This window comes from Furipterus horrens, unplaced genomic scaffold (assembly GCF_987537825.1).
Source record: "Furipterus horrens unplaced genomic scaffold, mFurHor1.1.pri manual_scaffold_3, whole genome shotgun sequence".
Taxonomy (NCBI): Eukaryota; Metazoa; Chordata; class Mammalia; order Chiroptera; family Furipteridae; genus Furipterus; species Furipterus horrens.
The window spans coordinates 37,858,950-37,876,531 of NW_028327173.1; the positions used below are offsets into that span (position 1 = coordinate 37,858,950).

Consider the following 17,582-nt stretch of genomic DNA (forward strand, 5'->3'; position numbering starts at 1 on the left):
CGGGATAGCCATAGTGAGGCCTATCCCACGCCTTGCAGGGGAGTTGGGAAGGTGGGAACTTAGCCCTGGTTGGAGGAGCTCAGTATTTCCTGTCTGACAGGGCGAACCAGCTCCTTAGCTTCCTCATAGGAAATCTCAGTTGGGCTTGCCAGAGCCCTGCAAGGTTAGACCCCAGAATCCTGGAGCCGGGGCTGGGAATAACTTGGGGATTGGTATTCACCCACTTCCCCTGCCCACCTTATGAGTGATGGATGAGGCTCAGGAAGAGAGAGGACTTGCTCATGATCACATAGCACCTGAGGGACAGGAGTAGGATTTGAATTCAAGTCTGTTTCTGCTTGTCCCTCTGCAAATCTTTGATGAGGTCCTATTGCATGCCTGGCTCTTCTAGACATGAGCCCTAGAGTAGGAGCTTTTCAAAGGGATTGACTTGATTTACCTTTGCATACTCAGCGTTTGGCGCAGGGCCTCGTGCAGAGGAGGTGCTCAGTGAATGAATGAATGAATGAATGAATGAATGGGGCAAAGATCCTGCCTTCAGGCATGTAGGGTCTATTGGGAAGGTAGGGGCTCCTTTTCATGGAACTTGAGCCAGAGGAGGCTGATAGGAGTGGGGAGTGGCCAGATGAGAAGCAGAGAAAGGATTGAAACTAAGGTGCACTGACTGCTGGTGTGGGGCTTTTTCCATCCGCACTTTCCTCATCTGTAAAAATGGGGTCTGCCTTTCTTGTGAGGATCCAGGGAGATGGTGGATGTGAAAATAGGCTTGTGAAGCAGGGACATCATGCGTGCATGCCCAGAACTGCCCAGAAACTGCACATGTCTGCTCCCTTGCTTCTGCCCCCTTACCCTGTGCATCTTGCCTCCCTCATTTCCCTAGCTTTCTCCAGGCTTCTTTCTGGAATGTTCTGTGCAGAACCCCTGGCTGTGGGAGGGGTTTGGGAAGAGTGTGGGTGAACAGAGTCTGCCTGCCTTCTCCTCTACCGTCTCCCACACCCAGAGAGGCAGCCTCCGGCATCCACACCCACGCAGGCCCCCAGTGCACACCAGGCTGGAAATGCCGTGGCAGTGGTTACCATGGTGACATTCCTGCTTAGACCACAAGGCCTGTGAGATGCCTACAAGATCCTGCAAGCCTGGCACCTTGAAGGCTTCCACCCAAGCTGAAAGCTCCTGGGACAGCTGCCTTCCTTTCTCTCCCCTCAGTGCCCAGCTGCCTCTCTGGGGACCTACAAGCTATTCTGGGTCAGACAGGCCTGGTTTAAAGCCCAGTTCAAATCCCACTTACAAGTCAACCACCTTGAACCAGTCACGTCCGTGTGTATTGAATTTATTGAATTAGCTACAGAGTTTCATGGGGGGAATTATCTAAGGGTACACACCCCCAGCACAAGGGCCATCACAGCCCTGAGCTGTTCCTGCCCCCGTCTGCAGTTGTGGCAGCGTCAGAGTCGTGGCACTTTTTGCTGCCGAATCCAGGCCCAGGCTCCTGGCTTCCTTCTTATCTCAGCCCCAGGAGCCCAGTGCAGTGTGGTGGGTAGGACGTCAGACTGGAACCAGACCTCTGGGGTAAGCTTTGCCACTGACTCTGGCCTCAGTTTCTTCATCAGTGAAGTGGGGATAATAATGAACCTATCTCAAAGGTTTCTTGGGCAGATAAAATTGAATTAGTACATGTAAAGTGCCTAGGAGAGTGTTTGATATTTCATAAGTGCCATATAAATATTGGCAGCGACTGTTACCTTGATCACACCTGGCATTGCCCATGAGACCTGGATCTCGTGCCTGCCCCTCCTGTCGTTTTTCTCAGTACCCAGCTCTTGTTCACCGTCCGATCAGGGAAAGAGAAGGGATGACAAGTTGCCCCACCTCCTCCATCCCACCGCATCCAAGGGACTGCTAAGCCCTTGCCACCTCTTCTGCCTGAGGACTTACAAAAGCTGCGCCCTGGGCAGAAACCCCACCTCTCCTTCATGAGTTTGAGGATTTTCTCAGCTGATTCTCCAGCTGGCAGCTGCTGCAGCCCTGGCCTGGGTCACCAGCTGCTCAGTGACTGTCCAGCCCTCCAAGTTGGTAGAGCTAAGTGCTAAAGAGAGATGAGCACCCAACAAAGGTGTCATCTGAAGACCAAGGAGCCCAAGGATGGGGCCCTCGGGGGATGAAATAGGAGCTGCTTCTTGAGACACTTTATTGGGAACAAATCCTCAGGCTTGCTGGGTAGAGGCTCCTTAGGCCTCTCTGCACAGAGAGGGGGAATCTTTCAAGCATGAAGGTTAATTAGAGGCAAAACTTTAAAAAGCTGAGCTACAAGCTGAAGCAAGGAGGACTGAATTCTCTCCTACCTCTCTCTCGGGTCCAAGGTCATGCTAATATGGAGTTGTTGGCTAAAAGGAGCCTGGGCACAAGTGACATCCAGATTGCCCCCTATAGGGTCTGGCCATGAGCTGGAGGGTGGTGACCCCCCTTGGGGTTGGGAGCTGGTGGGAGGTGGCCCTGGGGGCTCTCTTTTCCCTGCAGCCCTCAGGTCTCAGGGATGGGCAGACCGAGGGGTCCCTGCAATGAGCTGACCTCTCTGAACCTACCTATTCCCCAGGGCTTCACCTCCGTGTTCTCAAATCGCCAGTCCCGAAAGTCAGCCTCACGTGCAGAGTTCAAGAACAGCGCCATGGCAGACGATGAGGGGTACCGAAACCCCACAGAGGTGCAGATGAGCCAGCTGGTGCAGCCCTGCCACACCAACCAGCGTGGCGAGCTGAGCATCGGGCAGCTGCTCAAGTGGATCGACACCACGGCCTGCCTGTCTGGTGAGACTGTGCTTGGCACAGCTGTCCTCCCATCCGCTGGCTCCACACACCCAGAGGAGGGGCCCTGCTTTTTTGAGATTCTTTTGAGATGGTCGCTGTCTTCCTGAGTGCCACACTAGTCCCTCATCCCAGCCTGCCTGCCTGCAATGCCCTCTCCAATTTCTCGATGCTCAGCCCTGGCCCACCCTCTCCCCCAACCCTCCCTGCTCTGAGTGCCCTTAGGTCCCTGCTGCAACACAGCGAGGCCTTGAACGTGGCTGCTCCAAGACTGACTTAGCAGTGCTGTGAGCAAGCACCATGCTGTCTGCCTTAAAGAGCTCCCTGCATTGAGTTGAGTTGAGTTGAGTTAAACTCATTTCATTCCTTATGATGTCCCAGTATTCTCCAACCTGCAGGGAGCTCAAGTCTGATGGGGCAGGTGGGACAGACTAGTGACCCAGCTGCCCCCAAGCACTGTTTAATGGGGACTGGGAAAGGGAGGTGAAATTGGGGCTGTGAGAGAACAGGCTGCGGGGACAGAGAAGAGATTCTAGAGGGACAAAGGCACATGAGCAGGGTCCTGAGGGTAAGAATGCCTCAGGCAAGCAAACAGAGGCGGTGAAGTTGACTGGGCAGATGTGTGGGCACTTGGAAGGCTGGGCAGTATAATAGAATAGCATGGTGTGACCATTCATTTGTTCCACAGCTACTTATTTGGTGTCTGCTATGTGCCAGGTACTCTTCTGGGACTGGGGCACAGCAATGAACAAGGCAGGCAAAAGCTCTTGCCCTCAAAGAACTTGCAGTTGAGCAGAAGGGAGAGATACTAGACAGGCCAAAACCAGGTGCCTAAAACAGGGCACGGCGGCCTTGAAGATGAGTGAAGAAGGGTGCGGGTGAGGCGGCATGGCCCCTGCTCGGGAGGGCTGGCGTTCGGTCGGAGGTCCGCATACATGGGAGGCCGCTAACGCGTGGCTTTCTTCTCCTGATGCCAGCGGAGAAGCATGCTGGCTGTCCCTGCGTCACCGCCTCCATGGACGATATCTATTTTGAGCACACCATTAGGTAAGTGGCCCCTCCTGCCTCTAGGTACTTTTGAGCACCCCATCACAAGCCTAGGGATCCCTCCCCTGTCTCTCCTGCCTGGTGGTCTTTACTGAGGAAGTAGGGGAAGCCTCTGGGAAGCAGTGACCCATCTGCAGGGTCTCTGGGACAGCGGCGGGCTGGGAGCTGGCTTGTTGCTAGTTGCTAGTTGCTGTGGGGTGGGTTTCCTCAGCTGAGGTGGAGCCAAGGAAGTTGCTTCAAATTCGGAGTTGAATGTTGCTGAGGCAGCATCGTGGGGTGCTGTGTGACTTTGGTGAAGTCCAGGTTTTTCTCTGGAAGGGATTAGACATAATCAGTGAATGCCTTTTTGATCTCGGGCATTCTCTGTGGGTCATTGGTTGCTGGACTGTAGGGAGGTCTCTAGACAAGGTGCCTGGGCCAAGCCCAAGCTAGAAGCTTGGGTCATTCAATCTCTGCTTACATACCTCCAGTGTTGAGGACCTCCCTACCTCCCAGATTTTCTTTTTTTAAATGCCTATACTGGTTAGAAAGCTCTTCATTACACTGTGCTGAGCTTTGTCTCTGCAGAGCTTTGCTGGGACTCAAGGACCATGCCAAGCCCTCAGCCCAGGACAGGCTGTAGAGACTGTTTACAGTGCTCTTGCCTTTGGGCCTGCTCCCAGATTCTCCATCAGTGCCTAGGACAGGAGGTGCCAAGGGCTTATGCAGGACTTCCTTGGTGCCTAGAGGGTTGCAGTTAAGGAAAAGGTTTGGCCAGTTCTTATATTCATCGTTCAGCCATTCATCACTACTTCCACCTTTTCTGGGTAAGGGCCTATGCTGGGTTCGCGGTACACAGTCAACTGGAGGGCAGTCCCTGTGCCCCAGGAGCTCCCAGACTGCAAGGAGGCAGATGTAGAAACATAATTTCAATTCATAGGGGTAAGTTCCATGCTGATAATGATCTCTGACGTATGGGTGCTTTGTAATACTTTTTTTATTTTAGAATAGTTTTTGATTTACAAAACAGGTGTAGATAGTACAGAGAGTTCCATATACCCCACATCCAGATCCTCTATTAAAATTTTATATTCATATGGCACCTTTGTCACAATTGATGAACCAATATTGATGCATTATTTGCAATGCCTTTTTAAATACATTAACTTAATTAATCCTCGGATAAATACTATAAGGTCCTGGCTATTAGTATCCTCATTTTACAGAATAAGAAACTGAGGCACAAAGAAGTGAAATAACTTCCTTAAGGTCATACAGCTAGAGGAGGACCCAGGATATACTGTCAGGCAGGCAGCCTGGTTCTAAACCACTTGGACCATATTTTCTATATGTCTCTGGGTGGGTATAGTGGCATAAAGGGTCATCAAGGGGGGCTTCCTGGAGGAAGTGTTTGAGCTGGCTTCAGTACTGTCAACAGTGTGAGTAAGTAGTGACACTGAGGAATTGCAGTTATTCTGGGCCAACTCTGGCTCTCTGCTGCCAACATAGATTCTGCAGCTAGGGATAGAGAGGGGTGGTAGGAGGGATGCATGCATAGTGCATGGATCTGCTGCAAGACCCAGCAGAGTGAAGGTAAGTCAGGGCAGAGGAGGGTGTGGGTTGAAGGGAAAGCTGGAGAGGATCCTGGGAAGGAGGGCAAGCTGGGGAAGTGCCTGGACCATGATTGGTGGCCAGGAAAGGCTTGGCTGAACCTGAGGAAAACTAGGGAAGTGTTTTTTGTTTTTTGTTTTGCTTTTGGCATTTAAAAATATTTCACAATGTATCTCTAAGGGGTAAGAATTCTTTTTAAACTTAACCTCAAGACAAAGATACCTAAACACAATTAACAACAATTTCTCATGTACATCAAATATCCAGTCAACATTCAATTGTCTACACTATCTCATGAATTTGTTTCTATTTTGTTTTGCTTCAGTTATTTTTGTTGTTCAAGTCAGAATGCAGATAAGGTTGCAATAGGTTGATAATGTTTCTTAAGGTTTTTAAAAAAATCTATAGATGTTATACCATCCCCCAACACCCTCTTCCCTGACCATCTCTCTCTCTCTCTCCCTTTCCTCCCTCCCCCTCATTGAAATGGATTTGTTGAGGAAACCTGGTCACTTGCCTTCTAGAGTTCTTCATCATTTGGGTTTTGCTGTTAGCATCATTGAGGTGTTATTTAACATGTTCCTCTGTCCCCTGAGAGTAAATTGGTCCTGGGGAAGGGCTTGAACAGGGGTCAGATTTGTTTATGGTAGCTGCCTCTCTGTCATGTGGACACCTGGATGGGTACCAGGGAGCTAGGGGCTTGAGAGGACCCCCAAAGAGGCTGGGCAGTGACTGGGGAAGGAGCCAGTTTCAGCCTGAGCTGCGGGATGAGGACAGTTAGGAAGTGAAGAGAGGCTCGGGAGTCCAAATGGATGTCTGCTCGGCTTTTGGGGAAGCTATAGAGAGGAGGAGGAAGAGGAGGGTGAGGACGAGGGGGTGGGGTGGGAGGAGAGTCACAAATTTCTTTCTTTTTAGCACCACAGAAAATAAACTTTTTTTTTTTTTGAGGATAATGGAAGGTTTTTTCTATTATTTTTATCATGAAAACTTTCAAAATTCTAGAAAAGTTGAATAGTGAAATGATCACCATCACTGAGATTCAATAATTAACATTTTGCTAACTTTGCTTTATATATGGGTAAATAAATACATACTCTCTCTCTTTTTGCTGAACCATTTGAAAGTAAGTCATAGACATTATGATCCTCCATCCCTCCACGTGTCAGCACATGTCTCCTAAAAATGACAGTCCCCCACATGACTGTGAGAATTGTTAAAAGAAATGAAAAAAATGAGCATAGGGCAGGCTAGGTGGCTCCTTCATAGATTCTGGTTGTTCATCTGGATGTGGGACTCATTCCAGAGGGACAGGCTGCAGCTGGAAAGAGTAGGGCCAGAGCAGTCAACAGAATCAGTCTAGAATCCTGGCTTTGTCACTTTTTAGCTGGGTGACCTCAGGCAAATGGTTTACCCTCTCTGATGTTCATTCTGCCCCTAAACCTACCTGCCGCACTTATTTTGAGGCTCAAATGAGGTCAAGTACAGTGCCTGGTACATAGTAAGCATTCTTTAAATGTTTTCATTTCTCTTTTCATCCTTTGTTTACAGCCCCTTGCTCTTAGTAGGTATGCAATAAATGTGGAATGTATTAATTTAGTAGGCTTCTATTATAGAGGTACTGCCCTGTGCCCTATGCTAGGCCTTGTCCCAGTGGAGCTTGGGACTGTGGGGAAGGCAGAGGCCAATCTGCTGGAAGAAGTATTAGGAAGGTTAACCTTGCAGAGCTATAGTAGGGCAGACAGGGCTTCCCTGAGGAGGGGACTGGTAAGCATAGAGTGCAAGGAAGCTGGAGCATTCATTGGACAAGGGGGAGTGGGGGCAAGGGAGCAGATGAATGAAATCATGAAGCTTCTCTCAGCCTCAGCTGCCCCTCCTGTAAAAGTGGTGCTGACACTATCTCGCTGGCTTGCTTTGAGGACTCAGGTGACATCCAGGTGTGAATATGCTCTGTAAACTGACATTCTTCTGCCAGTTCACCTCAGAAGAGGCCCTGCAAGTATCTGGGGCCTCTGTTCCCTCCCTCTGTTCCCTGTGGAAGGCTCACCTCCTGCGTTTCTCTTCCAGCGTTGGACAAGTGGTGAATATCAAGGCCAAGGTGAACCGGGCCTTCAACACCAGCATGGAGGTGTGTGGGGCAGGTGCTGCCTGGGGCTGAGTGGGTGCTGGGCGGGCTTTATACTTCCTCTCCTTGCTCAGCCCCCAGCGCAGGCATACTCACACTTGCAAAGCCTTGGTTGAGGCCGCAGAGTTCTGAACCACCGGGCAGGGCTGAAAGGGTCTTCCTATTCAACACCCCATAACACAGAAGGGAAAAACAGGTGCAGGGAGGGAAAGGGTTTGCCTCAGGTCACCAGGCCGCATAGATCCCACTGTGGGACTTGACTTCTAGCCCCCTGGTCTTCACGCCTCACCTCAGCCGCTGCTATGCCTGCCCCTGGAGGCAGTGGGGCTGGAGCAGGGAGAGTGCTGGACTTCAGTCCTTTAGCTTACCTCCCACAGACTCTACCGCCCACCAGTAAGGTGGGAGCATGATTCCTGTGCCTCAGGGTCATGGAAGGACTCTTGGTGACACATAGGGCTCTGTGAGCTCTGAGGGAGGGACTCTACCACCCATGAACATCAGATCAAGGTGGCTTCACCCGTCTGGGCGTGTGGTCACTGAGGGACCACTGAGGCTGAGATAGCAAGCCATGTCGGTGCCTCTGGGTGCCCTGTAAATGCCCAGATACCCCCACATATCTTTCCTTTCAATTTAGCGAACACTTCACTTTCACGGACACAGTCTCGTGTTAATTCTCTCAATAGTCCTGCAAGGGTGGGTATGGTCATCCTGACTTTACAGATGAGGAAACTGAGGCCCAGAGAAGGGAAGTGACTTGCCCAAGGTTTCCCAGGGAGCCAAGGGCAGAATCAGAACCTACCCCAGGTCTCTAGCCTCCTAGACTTGGCGGGTTAGGAGAAATAGCAGAGCCCAGGCCTAGGGTGGGACTTCCTATCTTATCGGGCCGTGGGGTTTCAGTTTTGTGAGCTCTGTTTCTTCTCTCCTCACTCCTCCACCTGCTCTTCCTCTCTAGGTGGGCATCCAGGTGGCCTCTGAGGACCTGTGTTCTGAGAAGCAGTGGAGCGTGTGCAAGGCCTTGGCCACCTTTGTGGCTCACCGTGAACTTTCCAAGGTGGGTGGCTACACCTGGCTGCTTGATACTGCTGGGCCACTTGGCCACCAGGCACGGTGGGCCTAGACCAGGATGGTGAGGCTGGGGTTTGGCAGAGGGGTGGAGGTGCGGGCAGGGAACCCACAGCCCCGAGAGGAAGGCCCATTTCCCACTGCTACTGGCCCCAGGCACCCTCCCTCTCTCCTTTCCCCACCTCTCCCTGTGTATCCCACATGAGGATTCTTTAGGTCTCATCCTTCTCTTTCATGTCCTGCAGTGACCCTTACCCCCATCCCTTGTGCCTTTACCCCAGAAGGGAGCCTGGGGTCATTTGGAGGATGTATATGATGTATCAGTCACATGGAGACAGGAAAATGTGGACCAAGAGGGGACAAAGATTTGTAGCCATCAGCCCCAGGCATGAGATGGTGGCTGGGGGGACAGGCCCTGGCACTGTTTCAGGAAGCCTGTCCCTAGCATCCCCCACCCCACCCCTGCCCACAGGTGAAGCTGAAGCAGATCACGCCGCTCACGGAGGAGGAGAAGACCGAGCACAGTGTGGCAGCTGAGCGCCGGCGCATGCGGCTGGTCTACACCGACACCATCAAGGACCTCCTGGCCAATTACGTCATTCAGGATAGTGAGTAGCTGGGATGGGGCGGCCAACTGGTGCTTCTTTTCTGCCCTGGGCCCTCACTGTGTAGAGGGAGCAAAGGCATTTCCTTGAGATGTGGCCCCACTGGTGGCCTCAGGCCTGACTGGCCCTCTTGCTTCAAGGTCTCCTTCAGTGAAAGGGGAGTGCCTCTTCCCCAGCTCCCAGCAGCCATGAGGAAAAGTCTTTGTTGTCCACAAATGCATTTGGGTCTTTAGGATATAAAGTATTTGGGGAGGTTGTATTTAGCTTGCCCTTGAAGACTCTAGGATTTTTAAAAAGCATCAAAGTAGGTAGGTAGGCAGGTAGAAAGACAGACAGATAGATATAGAGGTAGGTATAGGTATAGGCATAGACGTAGAGCTAGAGATAGAATAAAAAGCAAGACTCTCCTACCCCAGAGTCCAGGCCCCCTCCAGAAGCACATACTCTTTCTCATTTTGGGGCATCTTTCCAGAAGCATTCCCTGCATGTTCAAGCCCGCTATGTATCATATAGCTGCCTGGTTTACCCAAAAGGGAATATATGGTACATACTGTTCTGTATCTTGCCTCTTCCTCCCTAAAAGTGGATCTTAGAGATTGTTCCATACCAGCTCACTCAGATCTACTGTGGACTGGTAGGATTTTGACAGGCAGAGAGATGAGGAAGGGTATCCCTGACAGAGGGCATAGTCTGGACCAAGGGTCAGAAGGGTGTCCTTGGATTTGCTCACTAATCTCCAGAACATTAGGATGTGGAGTCTTCCTTGAAACTTAAAGGAGACTATTTTAGGATAAGTCAAAGAGAGTTCAGCTGCCCAGAGTGGGGAGGGGTGGAACTAGCTAACCCCACTGAAATCAGTGGGCTGTGCTTCGAATTCTGTGTGCCCTGTTTATTCTAGGCCCTGAGGGCTGTGGGTGGGCATGTTCAGCTCTCCCTGCTGACATCAGGCCCCCCTGCAGCCATCCATCCTGCTGTAGCCTTCCCACTCCCTCCTGTCCTGGCAGCCCTTCCTCCCCAGGGTCAGTCCAAATGCCCTAGGCTGGCATCCAGGCCCTTGGCTGACTGCTCAGCTTCATCTGCTCCAGCTAAGCCAAGGCTCCCTGTGACTGTGACTGTCCTGCCATCCTGCCTCCAGACCTTGGCTCAGGCCTGTAACCTCCCCTAGTCCATACCTCTGGCACGTCTGAGCAGCCTACAAGCCAAGCAAAATGTTGCCTATTTGATGGGCCCGCCCTGAGAAGGTCTTCTTCCCTGGGACATGGCACTTCCTTGCGTTGGGTGGGGCATGTCAGCATCTGATTCCCTGACCTCTCTGGCCTCTCCTACTGAGAACATCCTAATGCCATGGCCCCTGAGGGGTAGGGCATGTCAGGGCAGGGGGAGGGAAGAACTATCCTTTTTGAGAGAGTGCCTACTGAGTTTGGTGCCAGGGACTGTAGAGCTGAGATTGCATTTCATCTTCACAGTCCAGTTGGGTTGGGTTTGACATCTGCCCTTTACAGATGAGAAAATTCAGGTTCAGACATGTTACTTGACTTGCCCAAGGTCATACAGTCTGTATGGGGTGGAGCTGAAGTGCAGACCCAGGTGTGTGCTGTCTGAAAGCCAGTTTCTGACCCCTGCTCTGTGCCAGCCTCATCTCTCTCTCTCCGGTCTCCTCTTGCAGGTCCAGCACACTTGGTGCTGGGTAAATAACATAATGTGGGTGGGGCAGAGTCATGGTGGTGGGGTCCTAGCCTGCCCATGGGGAGGCTCTGCCCTTGGGAAGCTTCTCATCTCCCCTCTCTTTCCTTCTGCCCCTTCTTGGTTAGGTCTGGAGAACAGAGACTGCAGCTATGTGGTGCCAGCTGAGAAGACCCGCGTGGAGAGTGTGGAGTTGGTCCTGCCTCCCAACGCCAATCACCAGGGCAATACCTTCGGGGGCCAGATCATGGCTTGGATGGTGAATGTGGCCACCATTGCAGCCAGGTGAGGGAAGAGTATACTGCCTCTGCCTCCCTTCCTTTCTCCCCTCCTTCCCTTAGCCAGCTCCCTCCAGGGCAGAAACCCCAGTTTGGTGTTGGCATTCAAGGCTTCAGAAGCTTGGCTGTTCTGTTAAGGTAACCTGAGACATTCAGACACAGAACCAGAGAGCAATGATTTTCCATGAGCTGGCCATTCCTTCTTTGACTTAAAAAGCCCTGCCTGGGTGGGTGGCTTTCTCTACAGAGGACGCCCACACCCTTCCCCACTCCCTACTTTCCCCAGGGCACACTCTGTCTTTGGCAGAGCACTCCTGTGTCTCTCCTCCCTCTTCTGTCCCTCAAAGGCATGTGTCTCTCTCCCTCTTTTTCCTAAGCTCCAAGGGCCCTTCTGCTTCCTCTGTAACTTTCTAAATAAACTTTCCCTTATAAATGGGGGTGGGGGGAAGTCCTACATGGTTTTCATTTTCTGCCTGGGAAACACCAATTCCCTGGGCCTGGTACCAGGACCTCCCCTTGACCTGGGCTTCCAGCTGTCTTCCTGTATCTTACTCTCCCTGCCAATCAAGCCATTTTCCCTTCCCTTTCCCATCCTCCATGTTCCCAGTGACTTTGCTCCTGGTTTAACCTCCTACCATGCCACCCCTCTATTCATTGTTTGCTAAAATCCTGCCTACCTCCTCCATGCAGCCTCTCTGACTATTCCCTTCTCTCTAGAGGTGAAACACTCCTTCCTTCTTTGATAACCTCTGCGCCTATATTGGGCTCATTCTACCCCAATATCAGGGCATTTTTATAGTTAAGGTAACACATTCACTAAATGACACTCTTATGCCTTCATGATTTGGTACTTGCTGTTCCTCCTGCCAGGAGTGCTCTTCCCAACCCACACCCTCCTCCAGCGACTCCTCCGCTGGGTGGGACACAATGCATAAGCAATGCTATGAGTGCTGTAGGATCTCAGAGGAAAGTCAGAGCCTGGATAGTTAGGGAAGACTTCCTGGAGGAAGAGCATTTCAGCTAGACCTTGAGTGACAAGTAGCTTTGGGTAAGGGGAGGGCTTCTTTGGGTTCAAGGGACCGCAGATGCTAAGATATAAAGGTTGGTAGGAATATGGGTTAGGGATTACACCAAGCCCTGCACTAGGCTTTCTTCTGTCACCTCAAACTCAGCTGCTCTCCAGCCATGCACATGGACCTCAGTATTTTAAACTCTGAAATGAGACTTAGTTCTCTTCCTCTGGGCAAAACAGTCACCGGGTAGGAGTGGGTGGGCCTGAAGGTGGTGCATGTGGTTTTGGATGGGTCTAGAGATGGGGTAGAGGTAGAGGCTGGCTCAAACCAGTGGCTGAAGCACTCAAGGCATTTCTTCTGTCCCCCCAACAACTGGCCTCCTCCAGCCGGCTGTGTCATGCCCACCCTACGCTGAAAGCCATTGAGATGTTTCACTTCCGGGGACCATCCCAGGTTGGGGACCGCCTGGTGCTCAAGGCCATTGTGAACAACGCCTTCAAACATAGGTGAGGGGCTGGAATGAGCAGGACTGGGGTCCTGGGGGCTGAGGGCTCTTCCTGACCCAAGAAGGGACCCTCCTACAAACCTGCCAGGAACCCTTTAACCCTGCAGATGAGATCTAAATCCTGCCTTGCTGCTGGGTCCTTTCACCTCCACCAAGATTCAGCCTCGATGTTCCCTCCCTGGGTTCCCCCAGCCCTGTGTCTCCTGCTGTCTCAGATAGAGCCCTGTGTTCATTATAAGTCTCTCTCCCTGGCTCCTGCCTCCATGCATGTCACACTATGGATCACAGGGCTGTCTCTGGCCAGTATTGTGTTATCATCAAACCTTTTCCCACCCTTGCCTAAAACAAAACCTAGTCACCAGAACCCTTACGTTTGAAACGAATCCTGGCACCTACTCCCATGAAAGCTTACTTTAAATAGCCATCTTTTTTGGTGATTTCAAAGATTATAGCGTAGTCGATAAAAAGGAAGAATCTGGAGTGTAGTCGATAAAAGTGAAGCTGCCTGGGTTCAAGGTTAGCTCACCTCTTACCAACTGTGTGACTTTGGGCAAGTTACTTAACCCCTCTGAGCCTCGGTTTTCTCACTGGTAGAGTGGGGCTCACCACAACTATCTTATAGTTTTAAGGATCCGACGATGTGTTACTAGTAGAATGCCAGAGAAAATGTCAGTGAAGGTCAGCAATTGCTGCCACTGCTGCTGATACTGCTGCTTCTGTTGTTGTTGTTATTATTATTATTATTCAGTCTGACCAGCACACATTTTGCTGCCATGAATAAGGAGCTATGAGGCCTGGTGTGTAGTCCAGATTCTCTTCCTGACTGCTGTGTGACTTTAAGTTATTGCCTTGTTTAGGTCTTGGTGTTCCTATTCGTATAACGTCTATATTCTGGGATCAAGACCTTTATAAGTGAAGAGGATGGTGGGGGCTGCTATTTTATAATTAATAAAGATAGTCAGGTATACAGAAACCACAGCCACTGAGCTGTTAAAGTGCTGGTGATTGTATAATGAATATTATTTTTCTGATTAGGCTCTGTACCTCCCTCTACCTCCTTCCTTATGTTCTTCCATAACATTTTCATAACATGCCATCACTATATATACCCCCAGCTGTTAGCCCACAAAGACGTGGACCGGACAGGTTTTTTCATTTCTGTGTCCCCAGTGACTGGCATAGGGCCACATATGCAGTAGGTGCTGTGTAAACACTGACGGAAAGGAAAAGTTCTGGGTTTCCCGCCAATGAAGCTCTGGTCCAGGAAGAACTGCAGCAGTGCATGTGTGTGCATGCACCTTTGTGGGTGCATGTGTGTTGGGGAGGGAGCCTCAGGAAGGCCTGTCCAGCATGCAAGTAGCCTTCCCTCCCCCTCAGCATGGAGGTGGGCGTGTGCGTGGAGGCCTACCGCCAGGAGGCTGAGACCCATCGGCGGCATATCAACAGCGCCTTCATGACCTTCGTGGTCCTGGATACAGATGACCAGCCCCAGAGGCTGCCCTGGATTCAGCCCCAGCCTGGGGTGAGTGGGTGCAGCACCCTGCCCTTTCACCAGCTCCCCTCCTTCTCTGCCCCAGGTAGGGGTGCCTGCCAGCCCCTGATAGGCCCGGAGAGTGACAGGCCCAGCCCTGCCCCTTTGCTGGGGCAAAGCCAGGGCTGAGTGCCCTGGTGTGACCCCTGGAGACGCCCCTTGTGCCAGGTGGGAAACTTGTTTTGTCTGAAAGAATTCAGATCGTGCATGTGGACCTGGCTTATAGTGGGTGTTGACAGAGTTGAAAGAGCCTTGGCTTTAGGGTCGGACGTGGATTGGAACCATCTCTGCTACATTCTAGTGGTGCCCTCTGTGAGCTTTCAGTTCCCATCTGTAAAGTAGGTGTACCTGTGGTCCAGATCTCACAGGGCTGTCGGGGTCTATGGGCTCTTGATCCTGTGTCAGGTTAAGGTCTGCAGACACTCAGGAAGTGGTGACTGTTAGGATGATGGTGACAGGAAAGCAAGGAGATAGGGGTAAGAGTCAGGGCCTTGGTTCACAGCCCATTCCTTACAATAATGCTCCCTTGTGCGTCCAGTGGGCCAGGCCTGGCTTGCTTGTGGAGGGCCAGGGAGTGACTCTGGAGAGGCTGTCCGCTCTCTCTGGCAAGGTCCCCGCCCTGCCCACCTACCTGCCTCACAAAGCTGAGTATGGGCTGTGATAATTCCCCGATCCAGAGCTGAGTATTGGGCAGGCAAGAGTGGGGTGGGGGGAGCCTGGGAGATGGCCAGTATAGTGTACAGTCCCCAAAATGCCTTTCAGGCCTTTGCCGTATAATGCTCATGAATGGGGACACATTAGAAGTAGTAGTTAAGGGGGCAGGCTCTGAGCAGGCCATCAGGGTTCTGTTCCTGGCTCCACTCTACCCCTGTGACCTTGAGCAAGCCACTTAACCTTTCTGTGCCTCAGTTTTGTTCTCTGTAAAATAAGGGTTGTACTAGACCCTACCTCAGAGCGTTGCTATAAGGCTTAAATGCAATTTTGCATGGAAAGTACTTAAGAATAATGCCTGGTACATAGATAGCAAGTGCTCAATGAATGTTTCTTTTTAAACATTAAAAGTGTTTTTTTTTTACTGATTGATTTTAGAAAGAAAGAGCAAGGGCGAAAGAAATATTGATTTTTGTTGTTCCACTGTTTCTTGTATGTGTCCTGACTGAGGATTGAACTCACAACTCTGGTGCAGCATGACAGTGCTCTAACTAACTGAGCTACCCAGCCAGGGCAATGAATGTGGTTTCTTATTACCACTGTAAGTGCCCTTAGGGGTCCCCTGCTACCAAGGAGGAAACTGAGGTCCAGTGAGGGCAGGCGGCATTCTGAATCACTCAGAGAATCTGAGGGTGTGACGGGGCTGGAGCTCAGGGACCTGGCACTTTCCTGTCCAGGTGCTTTGACTCCTGCTGCCCATTGAGGCCTGAATACCTTAGGGCTGCAGGGCCTCCTTGGGCCCTTGTGCTGGGGTGGTCAGACAGTACCAGGGGTGGGGGGCAAGCTGGTTGTCCCACCTGAATCATAGTCTGTCCCTGTGTCTCTTCCCAGGATGGCGAGCGGCGGTACCGAGAGGCCAGTGCCAGGAGGAAGATCCGCCTGGACAGGCGAGTTGGGGCTGGGCGGTGGGAGGGGACACAGGGCCCAGGGCTGTCCACCTGCTCCCTGGCCTCAGGGACTTGCGTTTCTTTGATGTTGCCCCAGTGCTGGCCACTGGCTGGGCCCTCCACATCCATGTAGCCTCATTGCACAGCCATCTGACTGGCCCATTGTACAGGCGAGGGCACTGGTAACAGGGATTGTGGCCATGGGCACGCAGGTAGGAATGATTGGCAGAGTGAGAATTTGAACCTGGCCAGGTCTGGCCTATTTTAAATCTTATTCCTTCCATCAACTCTGATACCTGTTTGGCAGATGAAGAAAGGCCCTGAGAGGAGAAGTGATTGCCCAAGATGAAAACCCAGGTCTGAATGACTCTGCTAAGAAAACACTTCAGACTTAAAAGAGCTGAAAACATACCACAGGTCACCATCACTATTCGCTGTTAATAAGAAAAGCTTGTTTATGGAGGACTTGTATGCCAAGCACTGTTCTCATGATGACCCTAGGTGGCAGGTGTGACTGCAGATCCCAGTGAAGTCACCCCAGCTCAGCCAAGGTGTGGGCCACTGAGGCTGCGCCAGGTGCCGGCATTGGCACCTTCCCCAGGCCCGTCCGGCTCTGACCAAGTTTGCATGTTCTCGCTGCTGTACCCTGTGTGCCCTCCAGTCTCCCAGGCCAGACAGGAGTCTCCCCCACCTGCTGGGCTGAGCACAGGGCCTGGCACACAGTCGGCATGCAGTGAAGTCTGTCCAAAGAGATGGGCTCCCGTGGGATCAAGGTTGTCCTCTCCCTTCTCTCCCAGGAAGTACATCGTGTCCTGTAAGCAGACGGAGATGCCTCTCTCTGTCCCCTGGGACCCTAGCAACCAGGTAAGGCTGCCCGCCCTGAGGGGAGAGTCCTCGGGCCCATTGTGTCCCCACTTCCCTGCTGTCAGAGTGGGTTCGGAGGTAGGCCTGAAGGGGACAGGATACTAATGCCTCCAGGTTCATGCAGTGAGCCAAGGGCTTTCCTTTGTCCCTGTTTGGTGGGAGGGAGCTGAGGTCCCAAGAGGAGGTGTGGCTTGTCCAGGGATACTGGCTTGTCCAGGGAGTCTGGCCAGGCCTGGGCCTCTTTCCTCAAAGCCCAGCACCCACCCTCTTCCAAGACCCAAGTTCTTCTGCCCCGCTTAACGTGGCCTTGGCATTGAGCCCTGCAGAAGAGGAGAAGGTGAGGCTTCTCTCTGTGCCCTGTCCAGGTGTACCTGAGCTACAACAATGTCTCCTCCCTGAAGACGCTTGTGGCCAAGGACAACTGGGTACTGTCCTCGGAGCTCAACCAGGTAGCTGACCCCACCCACCCACCCTTTCTCCTCTGAGCAACCAGAGGTGGCTGACTGCAGGCAACAGAAAGTCTCTCAAGTCACTCATGTCAGAAGGGGGTTTCTTAAAAGGACTGGGAGGAGGTCATGAAGGCAACCCAGTGATGGAAACACAGCTGTCCTCACAGGGCCTGGAGCAGAGGACCCCCACATCCTTCTCTCCTGCCCACCTACCTTCTTGCCCCCATCCCTCATCCCTGCTGCCCATTGTCCAGCTGCTTCCTCCCTCTCTGCTCCTTCTACTGTGAGTCACAGCAGGGATGGGTGGGGGGCAGTGGACAAACACGGGCTGAGGGAAGACAAGCTCTGCCACTCTGCCTGTGCCCTAGGACGAGTCACTTCCCCACTTCCCCACCCATGACATTAGAGGGTTGAGTGAGTACCTGGCTCTGAAG

At 52.0% G+C, this 17,582-nt stretch overlaps 1 protein-coding gene across 1 annotated transcript in view; it reads left to right on the forward strand.

The window, feature by feature from the left end:
- Positions 1-17,582, forward strand: part of ACOT11 (acyl-CoA thioesterase 11) — a 39,099-nt gene that overhangs the window by 16,107 nt on the left and 5,410 nt on the right. The window contains exons 2-12 of the mRNA XM_090269525.1: positions 2,594-2,804; positions 3,779-3,848; positions 7,503-7,563; positions 8,513-8,611; positions 9,095-9,230; positions 11,039-11,195; positions 12,588-12,707; positions 14,084-14,228; positions 15,780-15,839; positions 16,637-16,699; positions 17,065-17,148. Of these exons, the coding sequence (XP_090125651.1) occupies positions 2,594-2,804; positions 3,779-3,848; positions 7,503-7,563; positions 8,513-8,611; positions 9,095-9,230; positions 11,039-11,195; positions 12,588-12,707; positions 14,084-14,228; positions 15,780-15,839; positions 16,637-16,699; positions 17,065-17,148 (1,206 nt within the window). The remainder of the gene's footprint in view (positions 1-2,593; positions 2,805-3,778; positions 3,849-7,502; positions 7,564-8,512; positions 8,612-9,094; positions 9,231-11,038; positions 11,196-12,587; positions 12,708-14,083; positions 14,229-15,779; positions 15,840-16,636; positions 16,700-17,064; positions 17,149-17,582) is intronic.